The sequence below is a fragment of the Mus caroli genome, chromosome 19, assembly GCF_900094665.2.
Source record: "Mus caroli chromosome 19, CAROLI_EIJ_v1.1, whole genome shotgun sequence".
NCBI classification, from domain to species: Eukaryota; Metazoa; Chordata; class Mammalia; order Rodentia; family Muridae; genus Mus; species Mus caroli.
The window spans coordinates 26,150,295-26,166,910 of NC_034588.1; the positions used below are offsets into that span (position 1 = coordinate 26,150,295).

The following is a 16,616-nucleotide window of genomic DNA, read 5'->3' on the forward strand; positions in this document are numbered from 1 at the left end:
ATACTTCTGGTTCCTGGCTGTGATAGCTTCCTACAGGTGCTTGCCTGTTGGGTCCCTAAGTCATCTGTGGTCCTGGGCAAGACTGTTAGGTTCTAGTTGTTGGGTGGTAGAGACACCACAGTGCCAGCCCACTGATGGTTCTCATGGAAGTGGGCTCTGAGTTCAGTGCTGTCTCCAGACAAAAGTACAACCTTGGGGCTCCTTCCCCCTTTCTGGCTTTATTCTTCTCATTAAGGGAAACATGGTATATCTCAGAGTTGTAGTCCCACCATCCCCAAGGTTGCAGTACGTTCTGAACTGGCTGTAGTTTAGGGTTGAATGGGAACTGGAGAGCTTCCGTAGACTCTGGAATGTGTAAGGCCTGCGTTTCAAATGTACTTTGCCACATTTCAGCCGAGTGGGCTGAGCGTGTTCAGCCTCTTACTCCCAGCATGTGCTCATTTGTAAATGAAGACAAGACTGAGCTAACACTGACCGTTATTTGCATGTTCGATACCTGGAAGTCTGTTGACATCATATTCTGTGATTGTTAGAAACTGTGAGAGTCTTTGTAAAGTGCAGAGGGAGGAAGCAAGGGTATGCAAACTTCCTCTCGCCTTGGTTCTTCTTAGTGTTCCTCGGAGTCTACTCCTCTAATGAAGAACACGTCTGTCTTCCCTGTGCACCCCATGTGTGCCTTTGCTTACTGGGTGTCTGCCCTGGCCTCCTAGGTCTCCAGGCTTTGGACTGTCGCTGGTTGCAGAGACTACCAACGGTACCTTCCTGAGTGCTGAACTGGCCTCCAATCCCCAGGGCCAGGGAGCAGCAGTGCTTCCTGAGGACCTCGGCAGGAACTGTGCAAAGCTGCTACTTGAAGAAATCTACAGGGTATGTCCTGGCTCTGCAGGAGCAGAGAAAGGAACAGTCAGGAAAAGACGATCGGATGTCTTTCCTTCTGTACTCCTTTCTGGGCACTTGCGCTAAAGAGCTAACCTGTGTTTGAGTATCAAGCAGTTTAGAATTAACTAGTTGAATGGGTTCATTGAACTGGTCCATGAACAAGTCTGCTCTATTGGGACACAGAACAGATAGCTTTTAATGGGGACGGAGGAGAGAAGGGAGTGAGGGTTCAAAATAAAGCAAGCAGGGAAGGTTAAGATGATGGCTGGCGCACTGACCTGACCTAAAGGAGTGTCCCCCACCCCCACCCCTCTTTCATCTGCCTCTGTCTCTGTCTCTGTCCCTCTCCCTCCCCCCACCCCCATACACACACACACACACACACCTCTCCCCATCTGTTTTGATTTTTCTGTGTGTTTGCCTGCATGAATATATGTGCACCACACACATACTTGGTGCCTGGGAAGGCCAGAAGAGGCTGTCAGATCCCCTGCAGTACGTGGCTATGAGCCAGTCTGTGAGTTCTGTGGTAAATCTGAGTGCTCTTCGTGAGCAGCAAGTGGGCTTAACTCCAAGCCATTTCTTTAGTCCCAGGACTACAGCCTCTCTCAGCTGCCCCAGCTGCTGCTCTGTGGAGATAGGGACTCACCTTCAGATTTATCAAGGTAGAAATCTGGATTTGTGTGTGGATAGAGTTGTGCCGTTTATTCTAGAGCATTGAAGACTGTTTAGGGAAGGCCAGACTGTCCCAGCATGGTGGAGGCTCTGGGAAGTGTGAGAACTTGGCATTGTTAAAGATAGACTTTAGCCAGTTACTATGTTGTGTCCGTAGTTGTGTGCGTAGGATGCAGGTCAGGCAGGTGACCAGACTTCTTCATGGCTACAAACTGTTGCTCACACATGCAGCAGGCACAAAAGTGAGCACACACTTGACTTTCCCACCGCTGAGGTGTCTGACAGGAAGGAGGAGATCGTGAGGGAAGAGAAGATGCTGGCAAGACACATGGTTGAAGAGCACAGTTGAAGACTGCTTACCTTTGTAGTCTGCTCCCCCCATCCAAGCTGATCCAAGCCAGCCTTGAAACCTATGCACTAGTCATGTGATGAACGTCATCATTCTACCTAATTAAAGATAGGAGCCCCTCCTGATACAGCTGAAGAGCAAGGCGTAGCCATTGTGCTTGCTGCTAGGAGCAGTGGAGCCAGGAAGTGAGACCTCCTTTAGGACACGGCCTGTCAGCAGTCTTGTGTAGCCCAGGACTGGTGCAGGGTTTTTGGTGCCACATCAGTTTATTTTTAATGACAGATCTAGCGCTGGTTTTGAGAGATAGGTGGTAGTTAGACGTCGTGGGTAGAAGGATAAAGCCATTGACTCACCAGTTACTTAATTCATAGAGCTGTATAACATTTCCCATCTCTGTGTTGTCAGGTAGTAGGGTACAGTGGTAACTGTCTGCCTCTGAGATTCTCGTTGGCTTGTGTAGGTCTCCACCTGACCTTGTGGGCTGCTGTGTCCTCTCTCCAACTATGGGGACACTTACGTCCCTTTCTAGGAGACCATGGGAGAACGGCAAACACCATGATCCAGAGGAGTTCAGCAGGAGCCCATGGGCACAGCTGGCATTTGGGTTTCCCACCAGTCACAGGAGGAAAACCTGTGTTGGATTAATTGAGGTCTTTTAAAAACTACTATTGTTCCTCAAGCAAGTTTGCTTTGTTTTAGTCATTAAGAAAACTTCCTGTTAGTGTCTAGTCTTTAATTACTAAAAGGCTGAAACACTTCATGCTATTTTGACTAATTCTCTGTAGGTCTGTGGTGTGACATGTAAGCATAAAACCCTCTTTTCTAAAGATGCTTTATATATGTGTGTGTGTGTGTGTGTGTGTATGTGTGTGTGTGTGTATATATATATGTGTGTGTGTACACACATATATATATATTGTGAGTCTCTGACCCAGTTCCTTCTGCTCAGGGGTTACCATGTACCAGGGGTTCTGTCCTGCTGTCTTTCTACCTCTCCTCACCTCACACTCGAGTGGGAGCCGCTCTTGTCTTCAGCGGGAGATTCTTTCCACGTCCTCTTCAAACTCCCTCTCATTTCCTTCCATACCTGGACTCAGTCTCCTTCTGCCCATTTGCAGAGCCCTGCACTGGCTCCTCACCCTCCGAATAGAGCCTGGCGCTTTCCCAGTGCCTGTGAGCTGTACTCCTCCACTGCTCCTGTCTTCTTTCCAAGGCCCCTCAGCCACTTCAAGAGCCTGCTCCCAAATCCTACCTCAGCTGTGCCACCACTTGTAGCCCCCGCTCCCTCCACCATGTCCTGTACATGGACCGTGACATATTTACTGCATTAAAGTGTCCCTCCAGTACCTAGTACAAGTCGTCTGAGGATGGGGCAGAGTGGCTCCCGTGCAGGGAGCAGGAGAGGACACCAGCTTACTTTTAGGACTGGAGGAAAATAAACAAGAGCTGTGAGACATTGGTTTGGTTGGTCAGATTTCCTGTTTGTATGGAAAAGCAGCTTTTATCCTAAAGTTTGATGAATAAAATGAAAAAAATGTTTCTTGTTGTTTACTAACTTTAGAGGGATAGATTTTCATAAAGGCCTACTAAATCAAGAGTGACAGCCTGAGGGTGTTTACAGCTGCGGATCGCTTTACTGCCTGCCCTGGGTGCCTTTGAAAAGGAAGGAGGCCCCCTGTAAGCATCTTTTTTTTTTTTTAAAGATTTATTTATTTATTATATGCAAGTACACTGTAGCTGTCTTCAGACACCCTGGAAGAGGGCATCAGTACTCATTATGGATGGTTGTGAGCCATCATGTGGTTGCTGGGAATTGAACTCAGGACTTCTGGATTTGAACTCATGACCTTTGGAAGAGCAGTCGGTGCTCTTAACGGCTGAGCCATCTCTCCAGCCCCCCCTGTAAGCATCTTTAGCTGACTGCCTGTTAGACTCAGAGTCTAGCCTTGGACAGCAGTGAACCGTGCTCACAAACTTAAGTTTTCAGATATGTAAGATGGGTAAAAACTTCATGACATCCTCCTTGTACTCTGTAAAGTTGTATATGTGTTGACATTGTTACCCTAGAAAGAATAATCAGGAGTAAAGGCCTCTTTTTTAAAGACATGGTTGGAAATCAAGAATGAAAAAGGAAGCAAACGAAACAGCTGTGCTTCAGGAGGAGAGTTTTGAAGAAAACTCTGTTTTGCTTGGAAGACAAAAAAGAAGGAAAGACAACTTGGGGGTCCCAAGTTATAAGTTATAAGTAATAAGAACAAGCAGTCTGACTGTGGCACTTGGTGGTGTTAGGTTGCATGGGAAGAGGTAAGACGCACTTAGGAACATCCGGAGTTGTTTCAGAGCAAGATGGGCTGAGTGCAGGGAGACCTGTAAGAGCTACTCACTCTCTGTGTGCCCCACTGCTCGGAGCCTCACCAGATCCTTATAGGTCGTCTGCTCGGGAGCAACTATACCTCTCGTAGAGCGCAGGAAATGTCCCAATTAGGAAGGGAGAGCTCACTGTTATCCCCAGTAGATCTTGGGAACGTGACTTTCAGCTGTTACTCGGGTTAGCTGTTAGTTTAGCCTCGTTGGCTGTAGATGAATCTTCCTCAGGAGGCCATGTTCTGTCTGTTGCTGCTTGTCCTTCAGTTCACTGTCTGGAGGGTCTGGTGTTCTGAGGGCTTGTGTCCTCCTCCTCTCTCCCTGCTGGTTTGTTACCCTTTCTGGTTTGTACTATGATTAATCATCAGCGTGTTTGTGTTTACAGGGTGGATGTGTAGACTCGACTAACCAAAGTCTAGTTCTGCTGCTCATGACCCTTGGACAGCAGGACGTTTCCAAAGTCCTGCTGGGACCACTCTCGCCCTACACGTAAGCTGTTTTCCTTTGCCTCGCTCATGTGTTCTGTTTGTACAGAGTGACCCAGATGTGCCGTGTGTAGCCTGTGACCACAGCATTGTCCCTGCTTGTACTGATCTCTAAGCAGCCAGCAGTGGCCACTATTAACCTGATGTTTCTGTCTTCACACGTAGGTTCGGGCCTTGCCTTCTTCCCAGTGCACCTGCTGTCCCCACGTTCTCTGAGCTCTCACGCACACTGGGTGGCTCTCGTGTCTCTGCTTTATGATTTGTTTCTATTCTGGAGACAAACATGGAGCTTGAAAGCTTTTCCATCCTAATCTTCCTGCTGGCATCCTTTTTCCTTTTAAAACATTTTTATTTATTCACTTTACATCCCGCTCACCTGCTGCCTTTCTTATTGTGGTCAATGGGTTATTTTCTAAGAGCATTCCATATTAGCTGGCTAGAAGAGCCAAAGAGAGGCAAAATTCCTAGGGATGTTATCAGAGCAGTTGGAAGTTACAGAGATGCGTTTGGGCAGCTGGATATTAACATCTAGGATAAAAAACATGCACACTCCAAGAACAGTAGCTAGTTGGAAACTTGAGTTAAAGAGCGCCAAGCTCAAGACGAGTTTCTAGTCAGGGATAAATGAGCAGGTTTGGAAACAGGCTCCCATGTATGCGTGGGTGTGGGGGTGTGTGTGTGCATGTATGAGCGTGTATTCATGTATACGCACTTACATGCTCACAGACTTAGGTAGCTGTTTGGTCAGCGAGGGGTGGTAAGTGGGAGGGGGCAGGTAGATCTGAGACTGAACTGCCCTTTTTCGGTTATCATGGTACCGATGCTGTAGCTCTGAAAGGTACAGTACTGTGATAGCTGAAGAATGGTGGTGCCATCACGTTGAGGGGAGGGGCTGGCAGCCAGGCGCTTGAAGGATTCTTTTACTTTTAGAGTTGGCAGTGGGAGGTTTGTGGAACAGAAGATGGAAGGGAATATACTCTCTTAGCAGCAGGGGACACTGATGAGCAGGAAGGACCCCAAGAGCCACACGTTATCTCCTGATAAGGTGTGCAAAGTGTTTCACAGGACAGGAAACCTAGACTTGAGGAATCCTAATGGCAGGCCAACTACAGAAGTGCAGACTGCTCAAACAGAATGTCACCGGAGCGTTCTGGGGGGAGGTGGCAGCAAGCACAGCTCCCCAGGTGCGGGATCCCATCAGAGTTCCTGGAAGCAACTGGTGGTGAGTGACCATCTTGGGACGGGTTGGCCTTTTAGCTGGTCAGTGCTGTGTCCAGCTTCTGCTCTGGGCCAGCAGAGGTTCCATGGCTCTCCTGGAGTCTGGAAAAACCACTGTCTCCAAATGTGTGTGGCTCAGAGTTTGGGCCTTGGCAGAACAGCATGTGACCATGGAATATATGTTTTTATCTTTTTTTTTTTTTAAGTTACTTTTAGAGAGTCTTTCACTTCAACTCTGGGGCCTTGAATCATCTTTTAATGTCTGTAGCCTTTTGGGATGTGACTGTCCTTCACCACATAATCCTTTTGGTTTCCTTTCTTCATCCAGAAACCTAAAATTACCGCGTCTCCTGGGAGACTGTAGTCTGCTCCGAGTGGAGCTTTAAAAGTAGTCCAGATGGGAGTGTTCTGTGCCTTGAGATTTGGGTCTGAGGCTTGGACACGTGCTTCTTGCCCCGGGGCTTAGTACACCCCACCTCCTCTGCCACACACACACACCCCACCTGCCCCAAGCAAGCACAGATGGGGAATTGTGTTCAGCAAAGGCTTGTCTGTGAGGGGGACCCCTTTGCCCTTAATCTTGTGGAAGGCTCCAGTGTCTCAGAAGATGGAGGGTGAGCATAGGCCCTGACAGGCACAATTGACATCTTATCTGCGAATGAGACAGGCACCATGATGGGGCAGGGGGAGTATCATGTGCATATTCTTGTGCTAGTCACGTCATAGAGACACAGATTTTTGGACCTCACTTTCCTTGAGGAAAGCAAGAATATTCTTGGTGTGAAGAAGGCATGTGCATGCCTTCTGGCAGTTGGCTTTGTGTGAATGGCATCTTTGTGTGAATGAATGGCAGCATCTCAGGTACCATTTTTCTGGAGTGCCAGGATTAAGAAGTTTTCTCTCCCTGTTCAGGCCCTTGCTGAGAAGTGTGAGTTATGTGTCCCTCCTTCCCTCGCCTGCCTTCCCTGTTGCTATAGGAGGTTGCTGCTTCGGCTCCTCTGTACTATTTGAGGAAATAAGTCTATATGTGTGACCTTTTTGAGACCAGACAATGTTTCTCAGTTGAATAAATAATATTGGATACCATAGACACAAGAAGAGAACCTCTCTTTGTTTTAAATTTGAGTATTGTTGGCTTACAGTTTTAACCCTGGAAGCTTAATTTTACATTATAGTGAGAAATTATATTTTATTTACAAGTTGAAGTAACATAAAAAATATATCATACATTATTATATATCAATATATAGAGATGTATCAAATATCTTTATATATCGAGATACACAATATATATATTACAATATAATATATATCTATCATCAGGCACTTATAATGCTCAGAAATCCTGACAGATTAGAGCTCCAAGCTTCGCTTTCTGCCTGTGCATAGGCCTTGGTGTCCTCCAACCTGTCAGTACTTACGCGCTGTCTATGCTGCAGTGCCACCAGGGGAGGCTGAGTTGAGCATTTGTGAGTCTCTGTTGATGACATGGATAGTCAGGTGCTTAGCAGTATTCAAGGCACTATATCTGAGGAATTCAGATCCTGCCTTGTCACTCCTCATTTCATCCCAGCCCATCCCCCATCATGTCTCTTTGAGCTCCAGATGGTGAACTTCCACAGAGGGATCTCAGGCCTGAGGTCCACTGCACACTGGCTAGTGCGCATCTGTGTACAGTACTTTTAAAATGTACGACCAACTTCTAGCCACATTCCTTAACAAACTGTACACTCCTACCTATACTTCTGCAGAGCGGTGTAGGTAGTGTTTGTTTAACAGGCATGCACTGTGTCTGCCGTGAGCAGGACAATATTGTTTGATTTTTGGTTTTGTTTTTTTTCTGTTTGTGGTGCTAGCAATCAAATCCAGGCCCTTATGTTGCTTAGCCAACCGAGTGCTCTATTACTGAGCTAGATAGCCTCAATCCCCAGATAATCTTTTTTTTTTTTTCAGATTATAATAGAATTACATCATTTCCCCTACCCTTTCCTCATTGCAAACTCTCATATACCCTGCCTTGCTCTCTTTCAAATTCATAGGCTCTCTTTGTTTAATAATTGTTACTTTCATACATACATACATACATACATGTTCTGTAATACATAAATGCAGCTTGTATGAATATTTTCAGGGGTTGACCATTGGATAACCATTTGATGTGCCCTTCCCTGGAAGTAGCCATTTCTCCTGCTCTTCTTAGCAGTCCTTAGCTGCCTCTAGTTATTTGTATAGTGTTCAGGCCTCATGGACTTCCCACCTGCTTCCAGTTTAGCATGTCTGTCATGATACCTGTCCAGTTCATGTTTAGGTGTCATGTTGGTGAAACATATGGATGTAGCCTCCAACATTCGAGTCACAATCTCACAGCAAACTCACTGATTCTTTTTCACTTAAAATCATCCCACCCCCACCACCTTCCAAAATGTTCTTTGAGCCTTAGGTTTGGGAGTTATAGGCATATTTATCTGTTGGGGCTGGGCTCCACACCTCTACATTTTGATTGGCTGTAGTTTTCTGTGATGATCTCTATCTGTTGCAAAGAGACGTTTCCTTGATGTATGAAGACCACACTTAGCTGTGGTATAAGAGCAACTATTTAGAGTGTAGTTAGGGATTATGTATGATGTATGAAGACCACACTTAGCTGTGGTATAAGAGCAACTATTTAGAGTGTAGTTAGGGATTATGCTGGTTGTAGGTCTCCAAGATCCATGACTTCATGAGTTCTAGACATTTGTCTGGGTTTTCAGCATGAGGCTGATGCCCCTTTTGTTGAACGGAAAGCTAATTCATTTTAAATCTTTTTAACTCCTGTGGTTTCCAGCATAACCCTCTGTGAGTGAAAATGTAGGTGCAGTTGTGTGCCTCATCTTAACTGATAAGACATGTCACTTGCCAGGGTCACACAAAAGCGGGGGCTGGGGGATGGAACAGGTTCATTGGAGATTTTGCTTCTCTGACTGCTTTTAGCTTAAGAGCTGTGACCCATCACTGTCACTGGCTTCTCAGGACTTTGCTGATACAGAACATCATGCTACAACGTTCACAAGTCCTCATTTCAGCTTCTGCACACCTTAGACCATGGTGCTTTTTTTATAAAGTGATATCTGCTTATGGAGAGTGGTTGGCTGTGTGCCAGCGGCACAGTCAACCAGTTCTGTTTCCTGTTGCCTTGAACCAAGTTTAATAATGTCATTCTTGGAGTAGAGTTGAAGTGTTGGCATCAGACACACCACTGGTCTCAAAAGCTGCCATGTACTGACTGCAGGGAACCAGGGAACCATGTGACGTGGTTTTTCCTTGCTCTGAGATCTTGTCTCTCGACTTCTAGGACAACTCCTTAGACCTAACTTGTTGGCCAACCCTAACCCTGGCCCACATCCAGGTGACACAGAAACCTGGGTTGGTGAAACAGGAGGCAGGATTTTCTGTTCGTATCATCAGAAAGAGACTGACCCATCACTGCTTCCCTCTTCTTGTGCTTCCAAGGGCATTGGAGGGGCTGGGCCTGAGCCAGTCCAGGCCTGGCCATGGGGATTCTGCGGGCAGATGGTCCTTGCTTGTTGACAGTGACAGTGGGAACAACCAACCTTTGGAAGCACACAAGGACAGTTATCTCAGCTTCCAGAAGTCTCTGAAACCTTGTTAGATAGAGTGGGGGCTTTCATAGCAAAGTCTTGTTTGTGTTAACAGTGAATCACTTTGTTCTAAAGGGAAAGATAGACAGACAGACAGACAGACCAGTACAGATCCAGTTGTCAAGTGAGAAACTAAGATCATTTACTCAGAAGTTGCATCGAACTCCAGTTGCTTTCCCCAAGAGGGTCATAGGAAAAGCTGCTCCTTGATTTTGGATCAGATACCCACCCAGCCCTTTTCTCTTTTTCAAGACAGGCTTTCTCTGTGTATCCCTGGCTGTCCTGGAACTCCCTCTATAGACCAGGCTGGCCTTGAACTCAGTTCTACTTGGGGCTGCCTCCCGAGTGCTGGGATTAAAGGTGTACACCACCACAGCCCAGCCAATTTCACTTTCTTAAGGAAGCTGTTTGTTTAGGTTTAAGATGTAGGGAAAATGAGGCTGGAGGTGGAAGAAGGGCATTCTGAAATGTCCCTCAGTCCCATCTTCTGCTGGCTTGCTCAGACGGCCCGAGAACCTGGCAGAACACTGTGGAGAAAGTCTAACAACCTTCGCTTTTCCTGACTGTTCCAAAAGCTACAAGTTCCTCAAAGCTGTACATAAACAGGCCTGCACCCTCAGTCTGCATCTCCTCCACCCTCCTCCAGGACACCAAGCAAGCTCAAGTTCCCAGGAGTTCTGCCAGCAGGAGAGGGCATTTGGCTTTTTTAGCCCAGTTGAATGACTCAGAGTGAAGTGGCTGAATGAGGCCCAGAGGGAAGCTTGCCTCAGGCCTGTGTTAGTCTATGCAGCAGTGAGGGAGATCAAGCTGTCCTCCCCTCAGCCTGCAGAGAAGTGGGGAGGAAGGTCCTGGTGTTTTTCTCCGAGGCTGCCAGTTAGAAACTTGGCTCACAAGTGTGTGTGGCCTGTTTATCTGTGCGGTTTGTGTCTTTGTCTTCTTTTCCCTAAGACAAGATGTGGAAATAGATGGATAGATGGAGAAAAGGAGAAGGAAAAAGAAAAAAATGGGGGGAAGAATTCCCATGGTCAGTAAGACCAGAAAGCCAGCAGGGGGAGAGCTGACTTCCCTTAATTACCAAGATTGCTGAAGTCATTTCTCAGTTACCCCCAACGCTTCAGTTCTTAGTGTCTCAGTAGCAGGGAGAGAGTTTCATGTGTGCAGGCCGTCATTGTTGAGATACTTGTGACTTACCCAGAGGGTCAGCACTGTGTGACAGTCACTTATGTAGCCACTAAGCAGAGAACGCTGTAGAAACTCCATTAAGACAGAGAAGGATCAGATGGATGGGTGCTAGTGGTGAGAAAGGCTCTATGGAAGAATTTAAAATGGGCTTGCATTGTAAAGATGAAGAAGTCCTATGTTCTTACATGGAGGGTCAGCAAAGTAAATCTCACCTGAGCTATGGTGCTTAGCAGTTGGTCCCTGTCTTGTGACATGCCTACAGCTCACACAGAGGGTGAGTTGATCTGCTATGATCTAGTCTCTTGGTATTTTTCCCTCCTATGAGTGGATCACAGGGGAGGCACATTCACCACAGCAGGCTTCATCCTTAATTTCATCTGTAACTGACTAGGGTTGGGACCTGGGATTAGTACATTTTTTTAAACTCACAGATGTGTAGAAATATAATTTATGCGGCCATAAGGCTTACCCATTTACAGTGTTCAGTTTAATAGTCTTTAGTATACTCATAGAGTTGAATAACCACAGTCTAACTTTAGCACATTTTTATCACCCCGGAAAGAAACGCTGTGCCATTTGTGGTTGCTGCCCATTTGTCCCGCTTGACAGCTCTGTCGCAGTAATGGAGAGCTCTTCTGACCGTTGTCTAGAAAACAACATAACCCTATGTAATGATATAGGCCCTTAGCAACCACCTCTTTCATTTAGCACAGTTTACAGCGCTTGTCCTGTTGGAGCACATACAAGTGCTGGTAACACCCCATGAATAGGACCCGCCTTTTCTTTTGTCAGTCAGTGGACATTGGGATGTTCTGTTTATGCATTCTTATTGGGTGACAACACCACCGCGAGTGTGTGTGTGTGTTTGTAGGTGGTTTTGCAGGTTGTGTGTTTTCACTACCCTGGAGCACGTATCTCTGTGCTTGGGTTTGAAGGGCTGGTTGTTTTCTAGGCAGCCGTACTTTACATTCCTGTCATGGCGTGTGCAGTAGCTTACCCGCTGTTTCCCATCACACATGTCACTGTGCCTTTCTTAGTTGAGCATGAAGTGGTTTCTTCCTGCAGACTTGCTTTTCATTTCCCTAATGGCAGACGAGATAGCCTCTTTCCATTGTACTTGGAACTCCTGCCTGTCTTTTTAGTTGTTTTCCTAAATTACTGTAGAGTTCTTTGTTCTCTCATTGCTCTGATTTTGGTGTTTCTGTTTTAGCAACCATTAAACTGTTCGTTGTCCAAACGTAATGGCATTCGCCCTATAGTTTCAGCGTTTACAAAGACCTTAGAAGAGCTGGAGCTGATTCCGTGTGTTGGGAAGGAGTCAAAAGCCTCCATTCTTTGCTTGTGAATAATCGGTCATTCCCATATCGTTTGCCTGATTTATTCCTGATAAGGCTATTAACTTGGCCTGAAGTATGTGGGTTTTATTTCTTGACTCCCAGTTTTGTTCCACTGATGTGCCCGTCTAGAATCGGTATGATCAAAGTTCCTCAGGTACACTCTGTGTACTTTAGGCTTAGAACTATGTGGCTGGGGTGGGGAGGCTGCCTGGATCAGGAACAGTGTGCCACAGGTGTCTGTGTGATGCTTTATTGCAGATGAACACAACAGGGTTATTCACTTAGCAGTGTTCCTTCAGCTTGCTCCATAAGAGCCACGGGGGATGCTTGCTGATAGAAGATTTCTGGTCCCTATGCCCCGACAACATAGAATTCAGGAAAGAGGAGAGTGTGTGTTTACATGGGTTCTGTGATTCTAGGCATTTCTATGGGGATACTTCCTCTAACCCTTGGGACCCTATGCATTTAGTGAATGTTCCAGGTGAGCCCTCTGGCTTAACTGGGGTCACACCGAGTGTCCTAGGGCAGCGGTTGGAACCCCCTAAAGCTGCTTGACAGTGCACCTGAAGAACCTCTGTCTCAGGAAGGGGAAGGCCATGCTTTCTGTTGCAGGAAGTGGGAAGAAACAGCCTCATGAATCTTTCACAGCGTTCACTGTGAGCTCTTCTCTGGTACCTCAGTTAACACTTGTCTCCTGTTAAATATGCACACGGAAGCACACAAGCACAGGTCTCCCCCTACTGCTAGGCAAGGGCGGGCTCTACCACCAAACCACATTCGCAGCTTCCCTCCTCCTTCTCTGTGGCTTCATTGAAAATTCAACAACTGTTCTTAAGAATCCTGAACTTTCTTCTGTAGTCTGTAGCAGCAGATGGAGATCTGCATGGGGAAGTTCCTGGTTTCATCTTTGCTTTGACTACAGTGTCCCTAGCACCAGTAACAGAGCCTGACTTTAATAGAGACATGCAGAAAATACTGTTGAGTAAGTAGAAGGCAGTTGCTGGCGTTCAAGATACGAAATCGTCTTTGTTCATCTTTTTTACCCCATGGTGCTGTGACTAAGGGGAGAAATGTAATATGCACCACTCAAAATTACCTCCATATTTGTGACTGTAATAAGTATGTGGGACGGGAATGCTGAGTGTCTTACACTAACCTCTAGCCTGTCTCCAGCCGAACTTACCTTGCTGAGGTGTGTGTGCGCGCGTGTCTCCGCAGGCTGCTCCAGGCCTCTTGGGAAGCTGACAGGCTATAAATATTAAAGCCTTTTTGATTAGACAGTTTTAATTTCAATGTTTTTAGTCTCAGAAATTAAAATTTGGGGTCAGAGTTTCTTTTAAAATGAATGTTCTCATTATTTCTTTTTAGGATAGAATTTTTGCGGCATCTGAAGAGCTTTTTCCAGGTTATGTTTAAAGTTGAAACCAAGCCATGTGGTGAAGAACTGAAGGGCGGGGACAAAGTGCTAATGACCTGCGTTGGGATTGGCTTCTCTAACCTGAGCAAGACCCTCAAGTGATCCTGTGCAACGTCAGGCTCTGCTGTGCATGGACGAAGCAGAAAGATGCGAAGGACCACAGGGACCAAGTCCAGGCATGTCCATCCAGGACAGGCAGCCTCTTAACAGTATAGACTTTATTTCTTTTCCACTGAAAATACTGATTTGAAAATACAAGCTGTCTCTCCCACGTGGCTTCCAGCTGCTTCTCCAGTGACATTCCTCGGAGGCCCAGGCTGTGGGCTTCCCGATTCACCTGGGGGAGGGGCCCTCCGTGAGTGGCCACGCTGCTAGACAGTATCCCAGCACCTCTTCTTCATCTTTGGATTGTGGTGGCTTTGTGTAGGGTTTATGTGACAGTGTGACAGTGTGTGTAGAAGACCTCCAGTCGGACAAGCTAGGGTTGTGCCAGAGGTTGGGGCACTGGTTCCCTCCCTCGTCTTAGGAATCATTTGCTTGCATGGGCACATGCTATACCTCACATGGTAACTTGTGTTTGTGTGGGCCTGGTGGTTGGGATGGGGAGGGCAGACATGTCTTAAAATGTTTTCTGTATCCTAGGTGTGGCATAAAATTTTGTTTTTATTCTTCTAATTGCACTGTAGTGTAAATTATTATAAGAAAATTCAGAGTATTTATTTTTTATTTGATGTTTATAATTCAGAAACATTAGATCTGATTTAAAGATGTAACAGAATCTGAGATGTTATCTACGTATAAGCTAATATTCCAATTTCATGGATGCCGATAGAAGACATCAAAGTCCCAGGACAGCCACAGAACTTTGTAGCCTGGCAGGCAGCATAAACATATTTAAACTGATGTCTCTACTGCCAAGTCCTGCTGTGGAAGGGAGGGGCTCAGGTTGGTGCGCCTACAGTAAAATTTGTATCACAGGCAAGGAACACAGGTCCTTTCTCATAGCAAGTCTGTTCTTTGTTCCACTAGAGATACTATGTCACCACTCGAGACTGCTTACTGCAAATAGCCTTCTAAGAAGGGACTTAGGCAGAGACCAGCAAGAACGTGCGGCGATATCCTGGACCGTGGTGGACTCCCCTGCGCTCCGTGGATTCTACGTGTGATGGGTCTACAGGATCAGGAGCCACTGTTGTTCTCCCTATTGGAGGGTGTCTGGGTGGAAGTCAGGATGGCCTTGCCTCACTATCTTCCTCCAAACCTTTTCCTTTTCACTGAGAGCACAGTGCTGTTTGCTGCTGACTGAGGATGCCTTGCAGAAGCCTTGAGGGACCTGACCTTGAGGGACACCTGGACATGCTGGATGCGGCCCTGAGCCCAGAGCTTTCCATGTTAGTGTTCTGACTGTAGCAGATGGTTTAAAACGATGCTCACTCACCATCCCAGAGTCAGTAGGTCTGAAGTGTGGCAGGTGTGGTTAAGCATCTCTGTCTGGCCTCTCATAAGGTTGCTCTCAAGGTCTTAGCCCCTCAAGCTCTCAGGCTCTGGGAAAACGAAAATGCAGGTTTCGGTGTGTAGGACCGAGTTCCATCTTTTTGCTGGCTAACAACGGCTTTGATTGGTGGACTCTGCCAGCCTCCTTTTCATTTGACTTCTTTCTCTTCAAGCCGGCAAGGCTGTGTCAAATCCTTTACATCTAAACTGACTCTGACTTCCTCTTGGGGTACCTGATAGGGAAACATTACCTTGAAGTAACTTGTGGTATAGCACTCCCACTTGGGTACTCCTCCTGTCCTCAGGGTTAGCCAGTCATAGTACTATCTGAATTAGTGTTTGATTGGTCATCTTAGAATTCTGCCTGTCATAATTGAAGTCACTGCTGTTTGAAATCAGAGCTCCCCAAACAGACCTAAGTGGCCACATTGTTTTGAACCTGCCAGATTCTCTGATAGAGGAAGTTTTGGAAATGGTGCTGTTGGTCAGCATCAGGGAGCAGGTGGAAGCCTGAGCAGAGTAAAGGGGACACGTGTGTCTGTCTGTAGGGTACACAAGTGTCGGGTAGGTTCCAGGCCTCTGCCCCAGCTGCTCCTGGAGTTGGAACATTTGGGAGCAGTGGAGAAGATTATACTGAGCAGAAGGGATGAGTTATCCTCTTCGCACTTGGATAGGATGTTAGTAAGTAGGCCAGACTTGTGATTCTTCAGCTCCCTGAGTCCGACGATCACAGGAACGCATCCCCACAAACGCAGTGTTTGCTCAAACAGCCTGTTCCTGATCCCTTTGCAGTTTCCCAAAAGAAGCACTACCACTAGGCAGGAGTCGTCTGCCAGCTTGCTGTCTGTTCTGTGCTTGACTCTGCTACTCACCAGGGCTCATTTAATAAGAGCTTAGTTCTGCGTTTGAGTTCTGTATAAACAGATCTGATTTGGGAATTTGGCTTGCTTGTCTTGGCCTGTTCTGGTTTAGTTTCTGTTGCTGTGATAAGACCACCATGGCCAAAAGCAGCTAGAGCAGAAAAGGCTCTGTGTGTGTGTGTGTGTGTGTGTGTGTGTGTGTGTGTGTGTGTGTGTGTGTGTGTTGACTTAACATGTCCAATCATAGTGCATCATGAAGGAAGAAAGTTGACGCCGGATATGAGCAGGGACCGGGAGGCAGAATCTGAAGAACAGACCATGGAGGAGTGTGGCTTACTGGCTTGCTCAGCCTGCTTTCTTACAGGACTCAGAACCCCCAGTCCAGGGGTGGTACTACTCAGTGACCTGGGTCCTATGGCAATCATTGTCTAGAAAATGCCCCACAGACTTTCCTAATCTGATGGATTTATTTTTTAGTTGAAGTTTCCTCTTCCCAGATGAGCCTACCCTGTGTCATGTTGGCACAAAACTTACAAGCATGCTTTTCCTTCCAGATTACAGACCACTCTTATGTGCAGAAGGTAGGGGGAAACTGACTTGAAGCTTTGTCAGTGTGTGCAGTAGGAATGGGTTTAACTGGCTGAGAACGGAACAGGGTGGGTGAATAAATGGATTTCCTGGACCTTAGTCAGGATTTGAGAAGACTCGGAAATGCCTC

General features: G+C 46.6%; 1 protein-coding gene across 2 annotated transcripts in view; it reads left to right on the forward strand.

Moving 5' to 3' along the window:
* The window catches only part of Rcl1 (RNA terminal phosphate cyclase like 1), a 43,274-nt gene extending 28,107 nt beyond the window's left edge, over window positions 1-15,167 (forward strand). For both annotated transcript variants that reach the window (XM_021151344.1, XM_021151345.2), the window contains 3 exons: window positions 711-867; window positions 4,653-4,756; window positions 13,496-15,167. In XM_021151344.1, the coding sequence (XP_021007003.1) occupies window positions 711-867; window positions 4,653-4,756; window positions 13,496-13,646 (412 nt within the window). In that variant the 3' untranslated portion in view covers window positions 13,647-15,167. The remainder of the gene's footprint in view (window positions 1-710; window positions 868-4,652; window positions 4,757-13,495) is intronic.
* The last annotated feature ends 1,449 nt before the right edge of the window (window positions 15,168-16,616 follow it).